This window comes from Pocillopora verrucosa, chromosome 10 (genome assembly GCF_036669915.1).
Source record: "Pocillopora verrucosa isolate sample1 chromosome 10, ASM3666991v2, whole genome shotgun sequence".
Taxonomy (NCBI): Eukaryota; Metazoa; Cnidaria; class Anthozoa; order Scleractinia; family Pocilloporidae; genus Pocillopora; species Pocillopora verrucosa.
In genome coordinates, this window is record NC_089321.1 from 948,254 (window position 1) to 972,998 (window position 24,745).

A 24,745-nucleotide genomic window follows, 5' to 3' on the forward strand; every position below is an offset into this window, starting at 1 on the left:
AATGGACACAGTCAAACAGGCAAGTGATGCCAATTGCCAAAGTAAATGAAACAGAGCTTATTTGTGGGGATGTAGATCCACAAGAGTTTGATGCATATCTAAATGGACACGGAAAAGGGCAGTTGGAACCAACGCCTCCCTTGCATCCTCCTCCAATACGTCAAGGTTCTGTCAGTTTCCCAACCTCATCAGACACAACGATTGCGCCAACTAACCATATCCTGAAGAACAAGAGGCAGCTCAGCAACCCCATTAACTCAGTTTACAGACTGTGCATCAGCGACCACAGCCGTGCCTTCAGAGAAATTCCTCCACAAGTGCAGTGGCCACAGGCCAGCTACAGAAGTGAGCACGAATTAGGTTGTACCAGATGTCAGTGGGTGGCTTTTACCCAGCCTCAGATGGAATGCAGCATATAGTACTTAAGGGGAACAGAACCCATGCTCAGAGGACCCAGTGTGACATGGCAAATCATGAAATAGATGCCATGGTGGTCAGGCGATGGGATGCTATCCACTGAAACTGGGGGTGTGTCAGAATTTGCGGGGAAATGGAAACATGGTAGTTAATGACATGAATACTTTATTGAACTATATACGCGAGGAAGAGAGTCAACTGAGAAATGTGTCAGAACTCTTTAGAGGTCAAGCAATGGAGTGCAATGTCCATTTTTAAGTTTAGATGTAGGCAGACTGATCAAAACACGGCGTCTTCTTTCACTAGGGTGGATCAACTTGGAAGAAACAGGGTGTAAAGGGAAAAGCAGATGTCCATATGTAAATTTGTGCGAATGTTTTGTGAATCATATGGAACACAAAGGCACCCCACCCCCCCCCCCCCCCCCCAATTTTAGACATAGTCTGAACAAAAGCCAATTATCTCAGTGCAAGACTGTTCTGTTTCATTATGGAAAATGGCCAGTTGTCAATGGAAAGAGCTGACTGTTTTTGGTCTCCTGTTAACAAATTAAATTATAGAAACCACTAATGGGGGTACGAAATTAGTTCCTTGGGGAAAACCATCACAACTACATGTGCTGCAAACATGTGATAAATGTGTGGTAGGGGGAGGGGAAGGGGGGGGGGGGTGTAGAAAACCTCCTATGAACAACACCACTCTTTGTAAAGATAGTAGGCTGAGTATTGGAAAGTGTTACTTCATGTGTTATAGGCCAATCAGATCTATACCGTGCAAACGCGGTGCTCTGTAGAAATAGATCATTTTACAAAGTATATTTGTGATGCCATAATGACTATTTCAGATATACTGAGTACTTAATCTTTTACTTTCAAGATTTTAATACAAATTCTCTGTGTTGTCTGCCATACATTTCTTCTTCCAAGGTTAGCTCTGAGAATTTGGTCTTGAATCAAGATGTCTAGTGGTTGTTTTTTTTCTTATTGAGATGAATTCCCATTTTATGTCTCCTGTGAATAGGATGGTTGAACTGAAGTTGATTGGCTATAAAACATCCAACACTCGTTAATTAAATGCAGTGGTATCAAACCTGCCATTAACCTTTTATACTTTAACATCGGTACGCATTTTCTCCAAACTGTTCTCACTTCATTTCCTAAGGTGTTGACAAAGAGAATTTTTAGACAATGAAGAGCTTCATAGTTGGTGATCATTTTCTTTACTCACACCATCTTAAGGTGAAATTCAGGGGTGATGTTGTCACTATAGATTAGACACTAGTCACCCTCTGGGGTCAAAGGATTTACTGTACAAGCTTAATTTTCTGGTGATGTATCAAAGATTTCAATCTTGCATTCTTGACATGAGGCAAATTTAATTGCCTTCAAAATTTAATTTGTAGTTACAGTGCCACAGAAATCTACATGTGGGAGTGACAATCAATAGCTTTGACGACAAATATGCATACTTTTGTACCATTACACACAATTGTGAATTAAGCTTTAAGCTGTGAATGGTAAATTCCCTAATGCAGCAAAGACAGTTTTTATGAACTTTAATGTCATAGTTTACACTTCTACTTTTTGTCATAAAGTTGCAAAATTTACCACCTGTTTGTTTTATCAAGTTGTAATTACCTGTATTTTCCTCCCTCTCTTCAGCCTCCACATCTTTGGATATTAACTGTTAGAGTAGTAATACTATTAAAGATTCCTGTTGATTCTTACCCAATGTCTGTTATGAGAATTTCTCTTCATCTTTTTTTTGCAAAAAGGAGATACTATTTACCCAGTTCATAGGACGATTTAAGGTCACCCTTCTTGTTTTGAGAACTTGATAAGTTTAACGTCCCCAGCAAGTTCTGGCCATACAAAAGATCTAAGAGAACAATCAACAACCTTGATGCTCAAATGTTAGCAATACATTTATTTTTTTCCCCACACTTTTTTTACAAAAAAATTACCAAACCATGTGGCATGATACTTATGAAAATTAGTTAAGATGGTGCAGCATGCAGTACAAACATAGGCCATTAACTTCAAAGCAGCATTGATTTTACTGTGTGGCTGCTTCCAGGATCTTTGTGGGCCAGACACTGTACTAATGGTTGTTCAGGAAATATGTTACATGGTTCAATGTTCTTAGTTATTTTAACCCTAAATCATAACAAAATGTTACTATTGTATTTCAGGCTCTGGTAGTCCACTTGACAGGCCTAAGGAGTGAGACCATCACTGTGTAACCAGATTGGAGAGTTGAAAGCCAATTATCCAAACCCAGATTTCCATAACTTTCTTTTCAGACTTGTCTTAACTCTTATTACCTGACAGCCTTCAAGTTTACATGAAGTTTTACTGGATGGTCACTCATGGGAGGGAAGGGGTTGAGATGTTCAAAAGGGTTATGCTGCATAGATCATTGTGAAAGCAGACAAAGTATTTGGCCAAGAAACCATAATATGTTGAAGTTTTACACTGACTGGGACAACCAGGGAATTAATGAGCTCTGTAAAAGTAAACTTGAACTCGGGCAAGTTTCCACTGCACAGAATTCTTTATAGTCACTCCAACACTCCAACATATTTGGCCAGTAACAGATTAAAGAAGTCCATAATTGCCTGATTCCTTGGAGAAACCATCTTGCAAAGTTGAGTTGTGCTGGACATTGCTGCTTTCCAATTGAACAGCTTTGAAATACAAATATCAATAAATATATTACTATGAATAGAAACTCATTCACACATGGGCATCAAATGTATACCAGTTCTATGCCTTGGGTTAGGCACACCAGATATCTTTTTATTCTTGATACTTGGAGATTGCGACAACCTTGTCATGGAACTACTGAGCGGCTATCAATTTTCCCTGTCCAAAACAAAATGACACAAAGCAAAATTTGAAATAGCTTAAATGGACATTTGTAAAGAAAACATAGTATGTTAATGGACTGGATCTCTTCTTCTGAGCAAACTTGTTTGAATAATGTTCTAAAAAGAATTGTTGGTGAAAGAAACTGAGGTAACTTTTGCAACAAGCAGAGAGTACCTCATCATCAAAATCAAAGGCAGCTGCTGTTACACTTTTACTTGACTCTTAAGAGGACTTAAACTCGTTTTTTCAAAATGTCATTCACCAGTACTCTCACCAACAATATTCTTTTCAAGACCCCTCCCTTCCCAATGATTAGATAACAACCAAAGACAACTGTTACCCCTGAGTTCCTAAGATCACAGGTGGCTAAAGCTCCAGCTGTGAACCAATCATCTTTTGCAATAAGCGTCATGGGAAAAATATAAGACTTTGTATGGGAATATTTATGACTGCTCTTTGGAATAAAAAAATACAGTCAAATTCTCAATAAAAATACCTCACCTTACATCCACAGTGCATTGCTTATTATCTGACTATTTACTCTGTTGAAAAGAACCCATTTTAGAGAGTTATCCATTTCTAGGTTTACCACACAAGAGAAGCCCTTTTATGTAGTAAACCTAGAAATGGATAACTTGCTGAAATGGGTTCAATTCTTTTTAACATAGTAAGCAGTCAAATAAGATGCAATGCACTGTGAAAGTAAGGTGAGGTATTTTTATTGAGAATTTGTATTTTTGTATTCCCAAGAGCAGTCATAAATATTCCCCCACAAACTCTTATATTTTCACCATGATGCTTATTGCACAAGACAATCATCTCACAGCTGGAGCTTAGGCCACCTGTGCTAAGACACATCTTTAATGTGTACTTAGAAGTGGACATGAGGAAAGCAGGTTTGACAACAGTTTTAAAACAAAAGCTTCATAACCAGGTGCGAAAAATGCTCAGAGAATATAAGCTGTCACAGCCTCCTTAATTAGTTTTTTTTTTTTTTTTATGACAAGATCATCACCATGTTACAAAAAAATACTCTGACTCTTCATCATTAAAGACCGGTCAAGGGAAAATGAAATTACTCAGGAGCAGGGTGACAAACCATCAATAAGTTTCAAAGGAAAGCAAAAACTAGCATTCTCAAAACAGTGTGTTTGAGCATGTAGAGGAGAAGGATTAATAGAGTAACCGTAACCATTTAACACTAGGAGCATCTAATTTCTCTTTAAAGTAATACTGCAGAAATCATTCATTACAGTCATGAGAATAAAAGAAATGAGTGCCAACCTAAGAGGCTTTGATTGTGAGACAAACTCTCCTTGTGTGAACCAAAGGAAATGTTCATAAAAGTGTATAGAGAATATGGCTGCTAATGTTACAGTGTAAAGGGTTAATGGAGAGTATTAATATGAAAATAATATTTTACCTATGAAAACTGATGGGTGGTTTCGAAGCGAAGGAGTGTTTCTTCGAAATCCAAAACAACCATTGAAACCATTAAGAGGGAGAATATTTTCCATGAACAAACCATGACCTCCCACTTGACTTGTTGAATGACCTTTAGTAGAGGACAAATGAAAATTAATTTTAATTAATTACAAAAATCATTGTATCACTCAATACTGATAACTTTTTCTCAAAAAAGTATAATGTAAACAATAAATATAAAAAGTACAGCTGGGTAAACTGTCTTATCTTTTTTCCCTGGAAATTTCAGTTTTGAAAAGAAGTAATTCACAAAAATCTGACTCCAAGAGAAATCTAAAATTCCAAAAAATTTTGTGGGGCTGCCAAATCCAACAAAATTCCCAAATCTAAGTCTCAAGACCCTTTTAAAGACTGACAAATGAAAGCCTGCAGAGGGTAGCTCTTTGGAAGTGTTATCATGATGCTGACCAGTCAAAGACAATTGAAAATCAAAAGGAAACCAATTTGAAAATCCCTGATTCAAATTACATGACTACCTTCACATACCTTTCCACTAGACATTGAATGTGAATTTCACAACTGACATGTTTTTGTAAGTTATAAAATATAACAGCAAGCAATCCCAAAAATTTCTCAAATGCATACAGTCAAAACCAAGTCTAAAATAGCTATATTTAGGGACAGAGGGAAGAGGCTGCTTAAAAGAGGTAGCCATGAGGGGGTGATGGGAATGTAAGGTGATCCTTTAATTTGGAAGTTTAGATCATTTTCAATTTTGGGAAAAATAAAAATGCTAATGAAAAACAAAGAAGCAGTTGTTATAAGGATGCAGCCATTGTTGTAAGGTGGCTGTAGTGAACTTACCAGCCCCTGCACTGTTGCGGCGTTTGATGTAGTCACCCATCATGCCTTTGTCATAGAATTTGTCCATTTGCTTGCCTGCTATTGAGTCACCAGGACACTCCTAAAACAAAAGGACTGGAAATCAGAGAAGCGGAAGAACACAGAGCACAATTAAGTAACCTAATAAATCATGGGATAATGTGATGAATTTTACGACCAATATTATTTTTGTCCCAGTTTGGTTTAAAGGATGTTGCGAATTTTCTAGATCAACCACAAATCGAAGTAAAGCAAACGAGTGTAATTCCGGATTCCCTCCGACACAATTTAAAATTTATTTACAGCACTGCAAACTCTGTTTACTTATATAAATTTAAAGGAAACCTTACATGAAATAACCTCCAGAAACTTAATCGTTTTCGGATGTAATTGTTGTTAGTATGGTTTAATGGGGCTTTAAGGTCAACCTTGTTTCAACTGGCAGAAAAACGAGAATGATAATAAAGTAAACTATGCGAAAGAAAAAATATCAGCATCTCAAAATTGAATTTTCCTGCACGCAGTTGAAAAAGTTTTAGGGCTCATCGAAGCTCTCCGTTTTGTAGACTGAAACCAATATTGACTGCTGTAGTTAAAGAGGCATTAGTGGAAAGTTTTACTGATTTGTTCTATGATAATTAGCGAAGTCTTCTTGGGTTGCTGCGAGGCGTGCGAACTGTACTGTTCACTAAGGCCTAGTTCAAACGTCGATCTTTACATGTACCGAACCTAACGTTTCTATTAAGTACATGTAAAGATCGACGTTTGAATCAATTAGGATCGGCAGATTTGTATAGACGTTTAAATCAACTGCCGCTCTTAATTATTCGAGTCGACCCAAATTGCAATTAGGTTCGGTACATGTAAAGATCGACGTTTGAACTGGGCCTAAGTCTTAATTAGCTATTCACAGAGTGCATTTGTTTACAAACAGTCTAAAAGTTTATCTACCTCATAACCACTTCTGATACGTCAAAATGAAATCATAGTATAAAACGAGGCTCATTCTTACCTGGTCTGTCTTTTTCAAAAGCTTTCTGACGACAGGTTTTTCGAAATATCCTTTAGAATGCCTGTCCTTTTGAGCATTGTACGGTGGAATAGCGGTCGCCATTTTCGGATTAGCTCGGCCGGAGTCGTCTGATAGAGTGCTAACCGCTACAGCATCGAGAACAAACCCTTTCTCCTTCTTCAGTTTTTGCTCTTGGGTCAGGGGCGGTGGACCGTACTTTGCAAATCGAGCAAGTTTGTACTGAGGCTGAGCCATCTTGAAGTTTACCGCCAACGTGATTCGTCTCTTCCTGAAAGGTAACCAAGGAGGCTAGTGGTTGTCAGGTGAAATCACGTGACTCGATCCGAAAAATGAAAATAAAATGAAATATCAAGAACCGGAATGGGCGAAAAAGGATCATGTTTCAAAAACAAGAATAATGAATGAAAAGCTTATCAATTTGCGGCAAGAATACAGAAAATTTTTTTCATGATTAAACCATCATAGTCCCTCGTAATAGTTTCGTTGGTGTTAATTTTTCTGGACTACTCTGCAATTCGCCTATTGTTTACAATTAATTTTCATTCTTGAAAGGATCTTACTCTGTTTCAACCGCTTCACCGTCGTTTCCGGTAACATCATCATTTTTAGAATTGTTCCCCACATCAGGATCGACATGACCGTCCGTTGCAGGTTCACTGCCTTCGTTTTGCATTTTGTTAAAAATCGATCGTGAATACCGATTGAAAAGAAAATGTTTTGATTTGACTGGATTCCGGCTAAAAGTGATAATTATGATTTTAGAAATGCAATTAGCTTCGTGACATCACTGCGTAATAGACAATAATTAACCGTTATTAAAACAAAATTCTTAATTATCATTCTCGTCCCTTCTTGCGTGTCGTCATGCAGTGCATACTTTTTATCTTTTTTACAAAACCTCGCCTATGATCATTGTCCTTTGCCGATGAAGGCAAAAAAACGCAAGTTGCGAGGTCCTAGAATTCGCAGAGTACTTGATGCAAAAAATTCAAACTCTCCTTGATCATAAAAATAGAGGGTTAAATAATACACGATAACAATAATTATTTTAATTACAAGTTTGTTTGTTCGTCTTGTCTCGTCACGCGCGGTCAAGAGGACTGAAACTGACTGCCTGGCTACTGAGTCAGGTCGAATCCACCATATTTTCACAAGAAACTCAGAATGTATTCGATACCAAGAGGAATTTTGAACAGTTTTCGACAACATGGTGTGGCTTACACCCTGATGGCGGTTCGAAATTACAAAGTACGTACTGCCCTAAAGCTTATGTGTTCTGGATGCAGGTTTGTCAAGAGGAAAGGAGTTCTAAGAGTCATCTGTAAAGTGAACAAAACTCACAAGCAGAAACAAGGTTGAGGAACAGTATTTATTTTCAAGTGGAACAATACCTGGAACTTTTATCTTAATACTTTCATATTTGCTTCTACAATGAATCTGGACATTTTCAGAGATGTACTATCTATGATCGACCTGCTCTGGATGCAATTAGTGGTGAATTTAGAGAGGGATACGTGATGACATCGAAGACCCGATCACTTCATTTGCAGACTACAATCTTCATCTGATCATCAAGACAACCAGTTGACGTTTGTTATCATTATTGGTGAACGATCAGTAACTTCGAGAGCTTGAGGTCACGATTTTTGTCTCACTTATCCTTACAATTACAGTAAAAACACTGCCAACTCCAAATAAGACTGTGCTGTGCTCGTGTATCCAGGGTACATTTCGGCCAGGTATAATCAAGTCTCTACCGTAGATCATCTCTAGTTTCATGAGTAAAATTTCCGCACAGCCCCATACTACATTATGCCTTCAGTTCTTGGATAGAGAAAACAATGACAAAAATATACATTTCCACTGGGAAAACAGATTTGTTTTACAGTAGTATGGAGCTGTGCGAAAATTTTACCGTTTCATGAAGAATCTATGTGCGTGTTTGACCAATACACTTTTTAGTAATTGGCGATACGGAGGCACAGAGAGTGTTGTAAATATTTTTTTATGATTTCTGCAAAACAGATTTTTTGTTGTAGTGATCATCCTTCTGATCCTACCAAAAAAAAAGGTTATCTGATCCTACCAAAAAAAAAAGGTTATCTGATCCTACCAAAAAAAAAGGTTATACCAAGAGTCAGACTATAACAACTCCAAACTCTGTGAGAATTATATGTTGAGGAGTTGGGATAGGAAAGACCTTAAGTAATAATATCAGACACATCTGAACATATCTTTCATTGGAAATAAAGAATTTGTAAGTGGATACTTTTTCAATTTGAGAATGCATTGTTTCTTAATGAACAGCAAAGAAATTGCTCTTAGGGTAATTCATGACTTTAGTGGGTAAGTGGATATTCTATATTAGAACTTTGCTACCTCTAACCTGATTAACTCAAACCCCCTGTTAACTTAAACAAGATCTGATTTCCCTTGGATTTGACCCACTTTCGCAGTCATTTACTAACCCTTGTTACCTGGAACCTTGGTTTTTCCCTTGGGAGTTTGAGTGAGTGGGGTTCTACGGTATCATCATTGGATAAATGTTAAAAACTGATTTTAGTTTAACTGTTCAGGTGATTATATAGGTTCCTGCACTTTGATTGATCAAGGATTGGCATATTTTGCCATAATCACCTTGTTGAACTCCCTAGGAGAAAATTGAATTCCAAAGAGCACAAAAGAAGTGACTAAGTTTAGTGTGACACTTTCCTCAAATAAGATATGAAGCTTTTGATGATTAAAGTAAATAAATCTGCTAAATTTTAGTGGAAACAAGTTTCTCATCTTGATACTCAGTTGATGAAATAATTATATCAAAGTAAAAGCAAAGCTTCCTTCATAGCAGAATGATTTCAACAACAAAGCACCAGAGTAATCATCCTAAAACATTTATTTACCTCAGGCTCAGTGAGCATTGCTTAGTAATCCCCTCAACTTTGTCTCAACAGTTATTCAATGATACTCACTTTGGCTTTGGTGAATAATTGTTACATATAAAATTTACAAAGTGGGATAAACGATGGAATATAAGATCTTATTTGGTTTGTTTTTGGATCACATGGGTCCTTATATTAAACCTTATTTACAAAATTGCAATTACAGAAATTGCTACTAAAGATAATGGTGAGCTATATTATAAAACAGGTTGTGGTTTGTAACTGCAGGGTGATAGAGGACATTCAAATAAGACTTCACCCAAGCAACATCAACAGGGACAGTGAAATTGAAATCCCAGAAGCCTGGATGCCAACTTCGCCTTTATAAAACGTTTATGTTACCCCATTTTCACTACTGTTCAATGATATGGCACTTTTGTAATTCAGAGGACTCTGTTAAACTGGACACCTTAAATAGAGGTATTTTAAGATTTGTTTTAAAGGACTGGGACTCGAACTATGATGATCTTTTAGACAAGACAGGTGTGTGTGGTTTAGCCAACAGGAGGATACAAAATATGATGATTTGTATATTCAACTGTCTCCATCTTGGTAAATATCCGTGCTATTTGAAATGACTGATCAAGCTAAGATCTGCTGCTTACTCCCCAAGGGGCACCAATATTTTATCACTTCCTAAGCCATTTACAACCACATATGGTCTAAATTCTTTTAGCTATTCATCTGTTAAGTACTGGAACTCCCTCCCTGACCACTTTAGAAAGACTGTAGATTATAGTGAATTTAAGCGCAAACTGTTAGTGCATGGTTTCAGTTAATATTACAATAATATTACATTATATTGTTATATTAATGATTATTATATTATTATATTATTATATTACGAATTATTTTTTTCTCTTTTTAGCCTTGTTCTTGCTGTAACTTTTAAAATTAGTAATTAGGATCAGAGATACTAGCTTGTAAGCTACACTGAAATCCAAGGATAAATAAAGCTTATGTATGTATGTATGTATCAAAAGACAACAGCAGGAGGGCCATGACAGTAGACCACAGAGGGAACCTGATCCAAAAAATACATCAATTATAAAACTTCCTAGGGGACCCCAGCCCCCCCTTGGAAGAGGAGGCCCTTAACACTTTTGAAAATACCTGCCTACTATTCTAGACTATCATCTGCAACATGTTTCATTGAGACTGCAGTATCAAGTGCTAGAAAGGTGCACTTTCGGGTTCTTACACCCTGTTTAACCCTTTACTTCTCCCTTCTAGTTGCTACAAATGTCCTTGCACAATAGTTATGGGAATTTGGTGTAAGATCAAGAAAACAACCTCTTCCTATCAAGTTTGAGTATTCTCATTAGCTGAATATTACATAAATTTCTGGATAACGTATTGATGTGATAGGGAGAAGCAACATGCTAATTATCTCTTGGAGGTAAAGGGTAAACAGGCCTGTAGATGGATCTCTGCAAGACCCTTTAGTGGAAGACATTCTACAGCACATGGCTTTTACTAAGAATCTAGCATTAGAGGCAGACTAAGTTAACTTTGTGCCATTGAGAGTCAAAATGTTCAGCTTCATAGAATGTGCTATTGTAGTTAACCCTTTAACTCCCAGGATCTGATTGTTAACTCTCCCATCTGGCTGCTACATATTACCTTACAAATTAGTTGCAAGAATTTGGTGTTAGATCAAGATAACAACTTCTACCTGATACATTTGAGTGCTCTCATTACCTGTTTGCTGGATAGTGGGTGGATATTGTAGGGAGAAGTTACCTGTGAATCACTTCTGGGAGTGAAAGGGTTAACACATATGTACCTTCAGCAACTAGTAGACTATTTGACCGAGTGTTTTACTTGCATCTCTTTTCAATCAACAGAAAGGTATTTTTCAAAACTGATCACTAGGTCGAGATAAATTTCCTAATGATGAATTCCCAACTCACAGTCCTCAACCTATATGATTAATGTAAATTCACAAAGTAAGGAACAGTCTCATTTTAGTTTGTTTTCAACTTCAGTGCTGGAACAGTTATCTTTTCCTTTGCAGTGATTGTCATTGCTATGTTGTTTGGGAAATATGCAGCCTCGTTTATAAAAACTGGCCACACCACATCATCTCCAGTGAAAGGGATGGTCTCACCAGAAAATGACAGGAAGAGTGGGTCACCAGGATTCAGTGGTTTCCAATCACTTCTTTCCACATTCGCTGATACCATGGCTGAAAGTTCACCTTCTGCATCAGTAGGAAAATGGATGTTGCCTAGTGATCTGAACACTTCAATTTCCTTTTCCTCAAATTCAAGGCCATTATTAAACTTCTCAACACGGTCAAGCACACCCGTAACTATTTTCTTTGCCAAATTGTAAATGGCGATGTTCAAAGTACCATGTGCTAGTGGGCCCATTTCTAAAGTTATGCCCTCCACACCTAACCCATGTACACCTTGTGTGGGAAATTTAGAGGCATCTAGGAGGCCCTCTTTGCTGTTTTCATGCTGATCCCCTTCAAAATGCTGCCCTTCAAAATTTCCCTCCTTGAGAAGCATAATGCGTAGCTCAGGGAACTCTTTCTGCATTTGTGCTGCGAGGTGTAACAGAAATGGACCAGCAGATCCGCTCATTATAAAAAAGGGCCCAGTATTTGCAGTTGTGTTATGAAGATCGATCCAGAAATCTATCGCCTTTCTTCCGGCCTCGTTTTGAAATCGTGAATACAGTTCGCAGGCTCTCTGTATTTCATAGGGACAATTTTCCTCCTCTTTCTCCACAGACGACAACAGATTTTCTGATTTCATCTGTCTGTTGAGATCTACATCAATGAAACGCACACATCGCTTGGTTGCCCTTGGATTCGCAAGTACAACATGAGTTTGAAAAGAATTCCTTTGAATTTCGATAGAACCATTTCTGAGCCAGTTTTTAACCAGGTAAACGCCACTGAGTTCATTTCCATGCGTCCCACCGCTAATACAAAGGGACCTTACTTGATCGTGGATAGCAATTTCGTGAGTCGCCATCTTATATTATGCAATCTGACCCGAAGTCAGAGATCAGACTAGAGTAAGATAGCGTGACTCTGTCACGCGACCACATGAGGACTTATGCGTAAGGAGAAGGAGTGACCGCTTTACTAAGAATCTGCTGTTAATAGCAGTTTACACGTATGTGCCTTATGGCGTCATGGTGATCTCTCACAATCCAAAACAATAGCGTCATCAAAACTGAGACCCCTCCACTTGACTCAGACTAACAAACCACTCAATGTGCCATTTCTACAAGTAGAAATTATGTCGTTCACCGGCACTTTGCTTCGACCTCTGACCGTTCTAATGCAAGATGATGGCGTTGCTAGCTCCAAATTTGAAAGTGAACCAGAGAACTACATTGTTGATCAATTAAAGCGGTGACTGAAGTGTACAGTGTTTAAACGTGATGAACTTGTCAAACGCGTTCCCGAATGTATAACGGCTGGAAATCATCACACTCTCGATCCAAGCATCGATGAAGGAAAACGGTTTGCTGCGAAAGGGGAAACATCGTCAAGTAGACTATGATTTCAGGCCAACGAAATGTTTCATAAGGGTTGAATCTATCAGAATATTTTCGTAAGACACACTACTTACAATTTTGAGGGGGGGGGGGGGGGGCATTGGGGTCCATTAGAAACTGCAAAACCGTAGAAAAAATCATCCAAAACCGAAAAACCGAAAAAAAAAAATTCGATCAAAACCGGAAACCGCATGTAAAACTGTCTAAACAGATACATTTTCACATCCCATTCATTAAATCCCGATCGATCCGAAACAGTGGTGACAAGTGGAGCATACAGAGTAAACTACACTAATTTCATGACAGGATTTATGAATACCATGGACCTGGCATTCGTATCTTCTAGTATCTGCTTAAATTAACAGCTGCTCTCTCAAGGAACTCGAGCGTGGTCTCTGCGGACTCAGCATCTGATAATGGAGCCTAGTTAAATTAAGGAAATTCGCACAAAAGTCCTCGACAGGATTGCAATTTTGCAGTCGCAAAAAGCTATAGCTCTGGAAAGTTTCATCGAAAATCCCTAATGTAACATTTCCATTTGCGAACTGAGACCTGAAAGTTTGGAGATTCTACTGGAATGTTGAGTCAATCAGTCACGTATAGCCTGTAACTTGGTCACCAACTTCGAGGTGGCGTTGATAAAGAAACTCTGGCAACGTTCCATGCTTAGCCGTGCCCGACGTGTAGCCGTACCCTCCCCTCTCCCCCTCCCCCCACCTTAGGGAAGGGGGAGGGTAAGGCTACACGTAGGCTACCTAGCGATCCCCGCGATATTTCAATTGGTTTGTCACGCATTCCTCTCGATAACATTTGCGTTTAGCGGCTATTCGAGATTGGTGGAGGCGCGTAATTGCCGCTCAGATCGAAGAGAAACCGGAACTCAAATAGGTCAAATAGGGAAAAACCGAAAATCGCATCGGATATCAAATCCGAAAACCCGTTAGTATTTTTCGCGAAAACCGAAAACCAAAAGCTAAAACGGAAAATGCGCAAACCGCAATGAACACCAAAACCGAAAAACCGATCTAAAAAATAGCCAAAACCGCAAAACCGAAAATCCCAAGGCCTCCCTCAATCTTGGGAGCCTGAGGTTTCAAGAGGGCAACTTCGTTCATCAATATCATAGTATCCACCTTAGAAGAAAGAGTGTACTCGCAATTGCAAACCTTGATCCACAACCAAATTTCCTTTTATATAGGGTTCTTATTTACATGAGGGACATCACGACTATCGTTTCTTTCAATACTTGTACTATCAGTTGAATATTCTTCTAACTCGCCAATCGCCATACAATCGTTTAATTCTTCTCCACAGTTTTCCTCAACTGGCTACGCTTTCTTAGTAAAGGTTCTGATCTTGATTTCAGTGCCTTTCTCTTTAAGGACGTGCGTGACAGAGTTGTGCGGGCGTAAGATTTGCCTTGAGGGGCTCGGAATTTTCGGAAGTGGGGCCTTTTTCACCGGGCCAGCGAACAGCACAAATGTAAGTATTCCTCGTGACATTCTTTTCGGTGAAGCGAGTAAGCCCCTATCCATCTCTTGCAATGTTCATTGTCTTGCGACGGTTTGTGGAATGGAGTGAAGACTTTCTTCCCCGATTCCTGCAGCTCTAAGAGCGATTTTGGCCAATTGTGAGAATACCTCGGGTCAGTTTTGCACTCACCCCAATAGCAATGCTTAGTTATAACCATTCTTTGCCTTTTGGGAAAGCATATACTCCGATTTACCCGACTTTTTACATTATTTCTTCACATGTTGACGCTCTATGGCATACATTCGGTTACGGCGGACTGCGATGTTTGTCTGAGTCACGTGGGGGAGGGGAGGGGAGAGGGTCTCATGAGACAAAATTTGTGCGCAACGCTATCCAGTATAGCGAGCCTCTATGAATCAATCCAACCCTAAAAGATCTCATCAAACGACGTCAAATGGCCCTTGCCCAAAGAAACCTCTCCGGTGTTTATTTTCTTGAGGAATCGCGTTCATCGTGAGTGTTAGATCTGCATAGAGAGCGCAGTATTACGAGTTCAAAGTCACTGACTTAAAAGGCTGTAAACAGTCTTTGTGGTGGAGCGAAGCCGTGTCTTCTGCTTCGAGAGACAAATGGGACCTTGTAAAATCTGGCCGAGACGTCCAACGGATAGGACTTGGCCAATATTATATAAGGCCTTTATGTCAATGAGTACTTTCAGATCCCTACTTACCAACCTCAAACCTCAACAATAGGACCGCTCTCTAACCGTCCTACTGTTTAAGTTCCCCACTCATATAGTCTACTTAAAGCTTTCGTCGCTTAACCCCAGGAAAGCCTCTGGCCTGGACTGTAATCTCAGTGTGGTTATTGAAAGATAACAGCGACCTTTTGGTGGGTCGCTGACATTCTAACTTGCTCATAGAAAGACAGACAGACAGACAGACAGACATCCTAACTTGCCCATAGACGTCCCTCCTCAAAGGGAGGGACGGCGATGTAGTGCCCATCCCTATAAACCAAAGCCGGAGAAGAACGTCAACAAAGGCTAACGCCCCATATCATTACCACCTGTTCCACCATAGAGCACGTGCAACCAGGTATGTTGAAGAAGACTGGTGATAACCAATTTTGGTCCATCCCCAAGTTCTCTACCGCGCATGCTTTACTAAGCAAGGTCAGGAGCCCATTGGCTCCCGGCTAGGTTCATTTTTGGACCAAGCACACGGACGGAACTGGCACTACCATCAGGGTTGAAAAGGTAATCGCCCTGGATTTCCCATATGGTATTTTATACTGGATCATCTATTTCTTAAATATCGCAAACAAAGAGTCAAACAAGACGGCAAGTGGGAATGGGTAGAAGTGTACTGTGACAATTATCTTCCTGCTTGTCTATCGAGAGGCATCAGGGCTCAAGCAACTGAAGGGTGCAAACGTTGCTACTGACTAAGGAACTGATTAAAGAACTCATAACCTCTTAAACAACATGCATCTCTGTGAATAGAGTGCGCTTCTCCGGTTTTTCACAATTCACACCCAATTGAAAGCTACCTGTAAGACGAACTGGAAGGCATGCAGAAGCGCGCTGTGAGAATCATCGTCCTGCATGTCACCTATTGAGAGGCTAGATAATTTAGAGACACCTTTTAAACACAGACAGACTCAAATGGTCAAAATGTTTCAGGACATAAGTAACAATCTCGACCACGGACTAAACTGATTTTTTTCAAGAACCAAATAAAGATAGTTTTAATCTGAGAAATAGTCGTAGATATCACATCCCTATTTACAAAACGAACAGACTCAAGAAAAGACTCAGTTGCTATTTCCAGAGTGGAAAAAAACTCGTACCATCTGCCTAAGAAGTTAAAAGTAAACATACAAATTTGAAGATCACGGCTATTAATCTTTTTGTTACCAGCTGTGAAAAGCAAATTATCGTATTCTGCTCAGTTTCTTTTCAAAGGTAACATCTTTCATAGTCATTCCTTTGGCTTTTCATACCTTACTTGACCGATAAATATCTTTCTCGTCGGAAAAAAGGTAAGCTTTTAAGCGGCTTTTTTCTCATGTATTGTATATTAAACAGATGATCAAAACATTGTATTCAAATATGATCACACTTTTTTAGCTTTGAATTTCTTGGACAAGAGTCTTGTATTCATGTACCAACTTCCTCTTGTGTCTTATGAGGAGCGCTGCACCCAGCGCGCTCAGTGCTAATAATACATTCGCAGTGGCAATAACGAGTGCAGATGGACCTGAGAAAAACGATAACGAAAAGATTCAGTCATGTAAATATTTTTCTTCAAAGCTTTATACCTGCTTCTTTGTTTGTTTGTTTGTTTTTTTTGTTTATCTGATTTCTCCCCAAAGAATTTATTCCTTTAACCCATTATAAAGCTCAGTATTTTTGTTTTGTTTCTGATGACGCAAACGAATACAATAGAATTTAGGTGCAATACAAACAAAGCTATTACTGAGATCATTTTTAAATATCTCACCATTTCTAATGGTGTTAGTCGCCATTTCATCTTTGAGTTCTTCCTTTCTTAACGTGATAGGGCCCTGGGCAAGAGGATAAACGTCATCGACGCTCTCCGGCACAACATTGACGTCACGTTTCCTTCGATCTTCACAGATGCGTACGCACTTGGATTCTGGATCTGAATGGTTACAAACCCTTATATGGCAATGCACAAAGACGAATGGATGCTCTCCGATGAATTTGAAACTTTCCAAACTAAAGCGCTCAGATCTCTCATTGGCCGGGTGATATTCGAGTGTCTCATCCACTTTACAGCTGTTATGAGTGAAAAAAAGAAAAGGCGTGAGACGGTAATTATTATCATAAAAGTGAATAAAAGATGAAATCAAATTGGAGACGAAACAAAATAAGAAAAAGAACTGAACCCAATTTGACTGAAAATTCTCCTTAGTCATGTAGGTTTATTGAAAATTTAGTTTGTTTGGTCTAGTAAGAAGCGAAGCAATATTTAGTATGCATTGTTATGATATATATAGGTTAGACACAGAACAAATAAGTATTTGAAGGATTCAAGTGTGTTCATTTCCTACGCCCCCTTCTAATCTTTTCATAACGACATAAACCACCTTGAAACTTATATCCATGTGTTATATTATTTTTGCAAGGAGAATTATGTAAAAATTATTTTATAAGCTGGACGCTTTCAAGTTACCCATTCTTGATGATCCAATATTTGGGTGAGCTGTTAATGCCGGGACTGGGCGTTGCAAAACATTCCCTGGCGAGGATGGTCAGCCTGTGGTCAATGGTGTCAACAGATGCCTCAAAGAATATTTTTTGGCGCAGTCTTAATGAAATGGGGTAGTCGTCTTGAGTATATGGGCCAACAAACCTGAAATGATATTGAAAAGCTAAATCAGCATAATTTCAAATGCTAAGTGTAGTGTAACTGAGTGTAACTGGTCTGAAATAGGTTGGTATTTGCTTACTTACTGGCTAGAAGATGGCATGAGTATATTAAATGACGATAAATTAAGGTTTACTACAATGCATTATATAACTTATCGGCTAGAAAATAATGAGATGGAGGTAAGCAATCTCCTGAACGACGCTATTGTTCAGATTTAATTCTCAGTCTTCTTTCGGTGCTTAGCTTAAACTAACACAGTATTAGTTTACAGCCGACTTTATGTTAGAGGTGAAATCAAACCTATGAATTCTGAGACAAGTTCGAGTTGCACAAAGAAAGTGACCTCAAAATGCTTCCTTTCGCTCGTTTGTTAGCCAGGCGATATATGACAAAGATTCTATCTACAGCTAGGATCAGTGGCAATATCGAAAGTATCGTGTTTTATTACATTTTTTCCATTTAAACTGCCGAAATATTTTCTAGGGAAACTCAGTAGGAGAGGCCTTTTGCGAATAAAAAAACTGAGAAATTTTGTTTGAAATGAATTAAGTAATTTTCCCAAATCAATATTCCGAAGAATGAGAGCGCCTGGTTTATTTTTCCTAATGAAGCCGGCTTAACCACACAAACCATTTTGCTTTGGAATACTGTAACCTGGGAGTGCACTCCCTGAGATCGTGTGGTGTCTGTATTATCTCATTCAAACCTGAGGTCTGGGAAGAGTTCTAGCCTCATGGTGAATTTGCCGAAGCCTTTTTCGGAGAAAATAACTTTCTCGCTTCGTGGCATGAGTCCAACTCCTGACACCAGTCCCTCATTGTCGTAATAACAATGAAACGGAATCTGGAAATCGGGCACGTGAGAGACAATGTCCTCTGCTACAGGCGGGACAGGCAGAGCTTCGTTGCTGTAGATAACTGACGAGTTTGTGTGCCTGCTCTTTGTTCCGCAACCGGTCAGCGGAACGTCAAGGATAAAGTGAGTTAAATTGTCGGTTGCCCCGCAATTCACGTCCAGGGCTCTGATATGCTCACGGTCTGTGCCACGGAGCACGGACTTGGGAATAGCAATGAGCATGTCATTCTGTAAGCACTCAACAGAGACTTCATCATCTGAAAAGGAAGTGTCATAACACTATTCAGAAGTTTTGCCAAGCAATCTTTCTGCACAAGGAATAATACCATATTTCGAAGAAGTTCCCTCGGAAAAAATGATTCAGATGTGCTTCCTTTTCTCTTGATAACTCATTAGTCACATAACGGTTAAAAATGAACCAAAAAGTCAGTCATTTGCAAAAGAATCCCAGCCTTATTGCAGAGAACTAACCTTTATTATCATCTGAGTAATGGAGCGAAGAATCAGCTTCTGTTGAAGTTAAAATAAAGCTAGTAAAGCTGAGCATTTGTACTGATCCATCCATTTAAGGATCCATGATGGAGGATTCATTAGTGAACTAGAAATTTTCCCAATATATACTATTAATATTACTAAATGACTCTTTCAGGTAAATTGCAATTGAAGTAAATGCAGATAACAAGAATGAAAAAAATCAAGTTACCACAAGGTTTGAAGGTCCTCTAAGTCTGAATTTTCATTCCTCTTTTTCGGCATTTTCTCAGACAATTTCAGTTCACTTGAGGATCATTTCGTTATTTTTTATCACCCACCGGTCAAAATATGAATTATTTAATATACGTGCGATGAACTCCTGTTTGAATATGACATACAGATGAGTGATAATTCAGAGACACAGTGAATCTAGTAGAGTTTTCGGACAACATTGACAGCAGCACAACAGATGGATAGAACAGGGTTAATGTGATGCGACGAAAACATAATAACATGATGTTTGAATATCAGGAGCAAGGATTGCTTTTCCGGCTCGTTAAGTGAAAAAACTTGATCATTGATAATCACAGTGGCTGTTGAGTTAAGCTTCATTGGGCAGTTGCCATTGCAACTGATTAAAAAGTGAGAAATGAATAAAGTTTCTCGCCTTATGAGTGCTGATTAAAACTATTTACCAACTCTTTAAATTACGTTTAGAATTAAGCTCTCCTCCACACCAGCCACACTCACTCTCAGTAAAATTGAGTGTCACAAGTTTATCAAGAATCATAAATGTTTGTCCAAGTTATGGCCAGAAGCACAGGAGAAAGAGCATTGATATTCCACCTAGTTATATACCAACTCGTCTATCAAGGAAAGAGTGAAAAAATTATAGTATCTAATTTTCGAAACTGCCTTCAGCCAACGGAGCCCGTTTGTACCTGTCATAAGGGAGTCTCGTGAAGTTTCTTCACTTATTTCATTCCCCGTCTTTCCCCCGCGCATGGCTTGTTGTGGTTTGTCATAAGAAGAGATTCCTTGGCGACATCTTACTGGCGCGAAGCAAACTTGTAATAGCACTAGTATGACTAATTTGTCGTACATTTTCAGGACCAAAAGTCAAACTGACCTCATCTCTTTGCTGGGAATGTATTTTTTTGGCGACGAGATTAGATTTTCCGCTTTGAAGTTAAATTATTCTAATTGTGGACAAATGGAAACTTTGTTTATTGATTTCTTTTATTATCATGGAGTTATTTACATAATGTGAACGCGGAAAATGTTAGTCTTCGGACCATGACATTACGTGGATGAAGTGTAATGTGTTCGATTCAAAGATACTTCAACCTTTTGATCATAAAGAGTGACTAGAACCTAATTTCTCCTTACAATGCAACCCCTGCATCACACATTAAGGTCTCGAGAATAAAGGAAATGAACACCAAATGAAGGAGTTCTCGACAGATAGGAAATGCTTAGAGAACAGTGTGGAAAATATGCTTACCGATGTTTAGGGGTAACGATCAACTCACTCGGCGTTTCTCAGCACAACAAATAAACGACAATGACACAGAAACAAACTCTGGCTATTGACACGTTCCACTTAGAAACCATCGCGTTGTTCGTAGACTGATTATCTTCAATGCCTATTGCTTAATTATTTTTTCACCTAAGTATATTACGATGTTCATGCACTTATTTCATAGATTGCATCAGGACATCGAATTGTAAGGGACGATCATGTGCGGGCTTTTCTTCATTGTTGTCGCGTCTGTGTCCTCTGTTATTGACGTTGTTATTCATGGCTTTAGTCTTGTTTCAATGGTCCTGTCAGTAGATTCAACAGGACACGATTGAAAACGACGATACAAAAGAAACCTGGGGAAAAAAAAGAAAGAATAAGAGAATTAAGAGTCAGAAATTGTAGTGATGTCTCTTTATGAGTCGACGACATCAATACGGGGTGAAGGCAATAATTTTATGATGGTCATTTTTTTTCATTCATCATCAGGTTTAATATACCACGGATTAAATTTTCAAAGGAATGTTGCAAAGAAATCAGAATCTTCAGCAATAACTACAAAATTGAAGCAAAATCTTATCTTGTTTTGAAGAAACAATTGAAAAAGATCTCCCCTCCACCAAAATGATAAAGAAAGTTGTTTGCAGTGCAAAGGAGCTGTCGAAAGAAATTTTTATGTGAAAGACAGAGAAGCAAACATAAAAAATATACACTATCCAATTCCCCTTTCCTCCTATGACCCCTAAGATTGACCAGCATCTAATTTCTCCTTACAATATCACCCCTGAATCACACATTAAGGCTATGAGAGTAAAGGAAATGATCACCCATTATAAAAACTCTTGATTGTTAAACAAACTCTCAGTTCTTTTCAGCACCTTTGGAAATGTATAAAGAACAGCCTGAGTAGGGAGAATTTGGATATTGATGTTAGGGTGCAAAGGGTTAAGAAGCAGAGGGGTGCCTAAATTTGGTGGGACGTCAAGATTTGAAACCCAGCGCAGCTAACCACTTGGAGCCAAGGTCGAACATAGACTGCTTTTACTGCCCAATATTACCTGTTTTTCCAACAACGAACATCTTCAGGTTCAAAATTGTCTTCTGTGTCCTTACCACGGATTGCACCAGTTGACACTAAGCCGTGTCTAGAATAATTGCAGCTGAAAGAAATCTGAATTTCTGGAGCCCGTGTTATGATCACTGTCTCAGAGTAAACTTGTCGAACCTTATTGCTGTATATTACACTGCTGTCAGTGTGTCTATTAAATGTGCCGCATCCAATCAGAGATGTCGTAAGAACAAAGTGTGTGGCATTTTCTGTTGCTGTGCAGTTAGAGTCCAGCAGGCGGAGGTCCTCTCGGGCAACTCTGGCAAGAAAGGCCTTGGGAAGAGATATCGACATTTCCTTTGGACGACATACGACAACAGCTCCACAGGCTGAAAAAATATGTAAATTAGGAATCATAGGATACTATTCCTAAAATTTAATTGCAAGGGGATTGCAATGTCAATAGTAAAGGGGCTGAAAGGCTGTTACAGACAGCAGTAACTCATAATAGCTAACCTACTGTTGTAATATTTTTTCAATTTACGCGAACATCAGTACTTGGGAAAAAATAATTCTGAGTGTCCCAACAGATGTCAAATCGACGAAATTCCGCTCAGAGTCGGCTTACTGCTTCGGATGTTCTTTTCCACTGATTTATGTGAGTCTCTTGGTTAATGCAGCTATGTCATTACATCAGGTTTTATTTACCGGAAAACATTCTCTAGACTCATAAGCAAATTGCATGTCCATGTGAAGCTGTTGAACATCCTTGATATATGGATGTTCGGTTTAAAATTCAAGTGACTTAATTAAAAGGTGAAATGTTTGCAGCGGAAGATGATCTAAAGTGCAAATAGAATCCTTTGTTGATGTAGCATCGGTAAAGGGAATTCTGTATTCTGATCGAGTTTGGGTTACTTTTGTATCAGTAACCATGATACAGATATTATGTTTAACTACTATGCAGTAATTCCTGTCGATCGGATATATCACAAGCAATTTGTTAACGAGGTGGCATACCTTTCGAGTTAAACTTCTTGTGATCAATATCCACTCTCGTATGGTAATCATCAGTTGAATGTATCGTGCATTTGTCTTCGAGATACTCAGGGTTACTGTAAACCTTTTGAAAAGAGTTATCGATGCCAACAACAACGATGGAGAATAAGGCGAGAACCAGCCGCATTTTAACGACTGAAAGGTTTGATACACTCAGCAATCACTATGATTGCCGAAAGTTTCATTTTAATATAATTCTGGTGCTCATAATGTATGCATGGTATATGAATGAAACGCCTCAGCGCTTTTCTAGTTGTCGCCAGAGTTACGCATAATTAATTACCCTCTGTTTTGAGGGAAGATTAAGTTGACAATGTTAAAAAATACTCAAGAAAGAAAAAAATGACGAACTGAAGGCGTAGCCTTTCTTTTGAACTGTCGAGAAGGGAACGACTGATTAAAAGTTAGTTCGTGTGACACTCTTGAGATTATTTTCAAATCTTTGCTTCTTCGGCACGGATTGTTGCCACGCAACACTCCACATACGATGACACAACCAAAAATATATCACAGCGTTGGTCGTGAAGACATGTCACAACGGGTTTTCACCGAGAATGTTCCGACCGGTTCTGTCGCTCATTAAAACACTCCCAGGGCGCCCTCAAAGTTTAATTTTTAAACAAAGTGCTGAAGTGATTCTTCGCGCGAGCTGATTCAATCTTCGAGAAAAACGTAGCTGATGAGAACGTAAAAAGATTAATAAGACGTTCAAAAGTGACAGACTGAAAATATATCTTATTTATGTCGTTTTATCCTCTAAAAAATGAGAAGGCATGCAAATCAGAGTTTCCTGCCAGCTGTTTTTAACGTTCATCTCCTGAAATAGTATCTGAAGTTTGAATATTGTTTTCAAATGTGTAAAAGCGAGTAAGACTTTGTCTGCTCAGGGTTTGTGTATGAAATGTCGGAAATCTAGATTAATTCCCTTTTTTTTATCTATAACCATCATCATTTATTTGCATTATTAGCATTACATACAAAAATTTTTACAGCAATAAAAATTAAAGTCGTCTGACTCACAAAAGGTATTAAAAAACAAATAAGTCTTGCAGAAATGTGCGGCTTGGCCAATTCAGTGATTATTTTAGTAAAAGTTCCTGTATTTTCGTCCTAAAGCTAAGACGATTTAACGAACAAGTGACTGAAACAGGAAGAGACTTCAAAAATTTTGGTAGAGAATTCTAAATTGCTTGTGTACGACACAAATGCGTTCAATAATTAATGTTCTTTCTGGAACCATAGCAGTGAATTTGGCTATTTGTTACAAAAAGATTGAGATTGCATTGGCGATTTTTCATATTTTTTCGTGTATCGTTGTAATATATCCAGGTTAAGGCCTGTAGATATGGCCACACGCTTGTGCAGTTTTAAAAGAGACTTGAATTTAAGACTATTGTTTCTCCTTTAAGTGTTTCCACATGGTGATCAATTCGTCGACGACTTCAACAGACAGCCAACTGTCATCTTCTTCAAAGAAGTGTTCTTCGATCATCTTTTGGACGGAGAGCCTAAGAGCTTCCTCTGTCAGCTTTGCCACGGGATGAGCGCGCTTATTTCGGACTCTTTTAAGTGACCTCACGGCATCTAAGTGGCAGTACTTCCAATTCAGCTCCCTTTGTAGTGTGGCCCACTCACGGTTTTCTCTGTCTCCCGATTTTTTTAACATATCTTCGATGTCTTTCACCTTTCGTTGTACGTTCGGGTTAAATCTTTGAGGGAATATTCTTTTGAACATCATATTTTGTATCTCATCACACATTGTTGCCACGAGCAGAGAGACTTGCACTTCTTCTAGAGTGTTAACTCTTTTCTTGACCAAATCCAACTCACG

At 38.7% G+C, this 24,745-nt stretch overlaps 4 protein-coding genes and 1 long non-coding RNA gene across 5 annotated transcripts; 1 reads left to right on the plus strand and 4 right to left on the minus strand.

Annotated features, from left to right (window-relative positions):
* Positions 1-2,000: 2,000 nt before the first annotated feature.
* On the minus strand, positions 2,001-6,908 carry LOC131800076 (sperm microtubule associated protein 1). Its single transcript, XM_059117753.2, has 4 exons — positions 6,607-6,908; positions 5,577-5,676; positions 4,711-4,842; positions 2,001-3,281 (listed from the first exon to the last, which is right to left on the minus strand). The coding sequence occupies exons 1-4, from the start codon at positions 6,859-6,861 to the stop codon at positions 3,250-3,252; spliced, it is 519 nt and encodes a 172-aa protein (XP_058973736.1). The 5' UTR covers positions 6,862-6,908; the 3' UTR covers positions 2,001-3,249.
* Positions 6,909-7,753: 845 nt separating this feature from the next.
* On the plus strand, positions 7,754-8,904 carry LOC136283888 (uncharacterized). The gene is made up of 2 exons (XR_010718986.1): positions 7,754-8,698; positions 8,752-8,904. It is a non-coding gene; the product is annotated as an uncharacterized lncRNA (long non-coding RNA).
* Positions 8,905-9,500: 596 nt separating this feature from the next.
* Positions 9,501-12,562, minus strand: LOC131800089 (N-acyl-aromatic-L-amino acid amidohydrolase (carboxylate-forming)). Its single transcript, XM_059117771.2, has one exon. The coding sequence runs from the start codon at positions 12,551-12,553 to the stop codon at positions 11,534-11,536; it is 1,020 nt and encodes a 339-aa protein (XP_058973754.2). The 5' UTR covers positions 12,554-12,562; the 3' UTR covers positions 9,501-11,533.
* Positions 12,563-16,309: 3,747 nt separating this feature from the next.
* LOC131800087 (ZP domain-containing protein) lies at positions 16,310-20,473 on the minus strand. Its single transcript, XM_059117769.2, has 6 exons — positions 20,227-20,473; positions 19,283-19,321; positions 18,663-19,068; positions 17,759-17,938; positions 17,063-17,361; positions 16,310-16,819 (listed from the first exon to the last, which is right to left on the minus strand). Exons 1-6 carry the CDS (start codon positions 20,387-20,389, stop codon positions 16,686-16,688), a joined length of 1,221 nt encoding a protein of 406 aa, XP_058973752.2. The 5' UTR covers positions 20,390-20,473; the 3' UTR covers positions 16,310-16,685.
* A 35-nt stretch (positions 20,474-20,508) lies between these two features.
* LOC131800068 (uncharacterized) lies at positions 20,509-23,109 on the minus strand. The gene is made up of 3 exons (XM_066173413.1): positions 22,876-23,109; positions 21,866-22,244; positions 20,509-21,163 (listed from the first exon to the last, which is right to left on the minus strand). The coding sequence occupies exons 1-3, from the start codon at positions 23,039-23,041 to the stop codon at positions 21,085-21,087; spliced, it is 624 nt and encodes a 207-aa protein (XP_066029510.1). The 5' UTR covers positions 23,042-23,109; the 3' UTR covers positions 20,509-21,084.
* Between the last annotated feature and the right edge of the window lie 1,636 nt (positions 23,110-24,745).

Coding starts and splice junctions, on each gene's coding strand:
- LOC131800089 (XM_059117771.2), bottom strand. CDS start 12,553: ATGGCGACTCACGAAATTGCTATCCACGATCAAGTAAGGTCCCTTTGT.
- LOC131800076 (XM_059117753.2), bottom strand. CDS start 6,861: ATGGCTCAGCCTCAGTACAAACTTGCTCGATTTGCAAAGTACGGTCCA. Junction 5,677..6,606: donor TTTTGAAAAAGACAGACCAG/GTAAGAATGAGC, acceptor CTTTTGTTTTAG/GAGTGTCCTGGTGACTCAAT. Junction 4,843..5,576: donor CCGCAACAGTGCAGGGGCTG/GTAAGTTCACTA, acceptor CCTCTACTAAAG/GTCATTCAACAAGTCAAGTG.
- LOC131800068 (XM_066173413.1), bottom strand. CDS start 23,041: ATGCGGCTGGTTCTCGCCTTATTCTCCATCGTTGTTGTTGGCATCGAT. Junction 22,245..22,875: donor CAAGAAGTTTAACTCGAAAG/GTATGCCACCTC, acceptor ATATTTTTTCAG/CCTGTGGAGCTGTTGTCGTA. Junction 21,164..21,865: donor GTTCGTTGTTGGAAAAACAG/GTAATATTGGGC, acceptor TTTTTTCCCCAG/GTTTCTTTTGTATCGTCGTT.
- LOC131800087 (XM_059117769.2), bottom strand. CDS start 20,389: ATGTACGACAAATTAGTCATACTAGTGCTATTACAAGTTTGCTTCGCG. Junction 19,069..19,282: donor TTACTCAGATGATAATAAAG/GTTAGTTCTCTG, acceptor CTTCCTTTTCAG/ATGATGAAGTCTCTGTTGAG. Junction 17,939..18,662: donor GAACTCTTCCCAGACCTCAG/GTTTGAATGAGA, acceptor ATATCATTTCAG/GTTTGTTGGCCCATATACTC.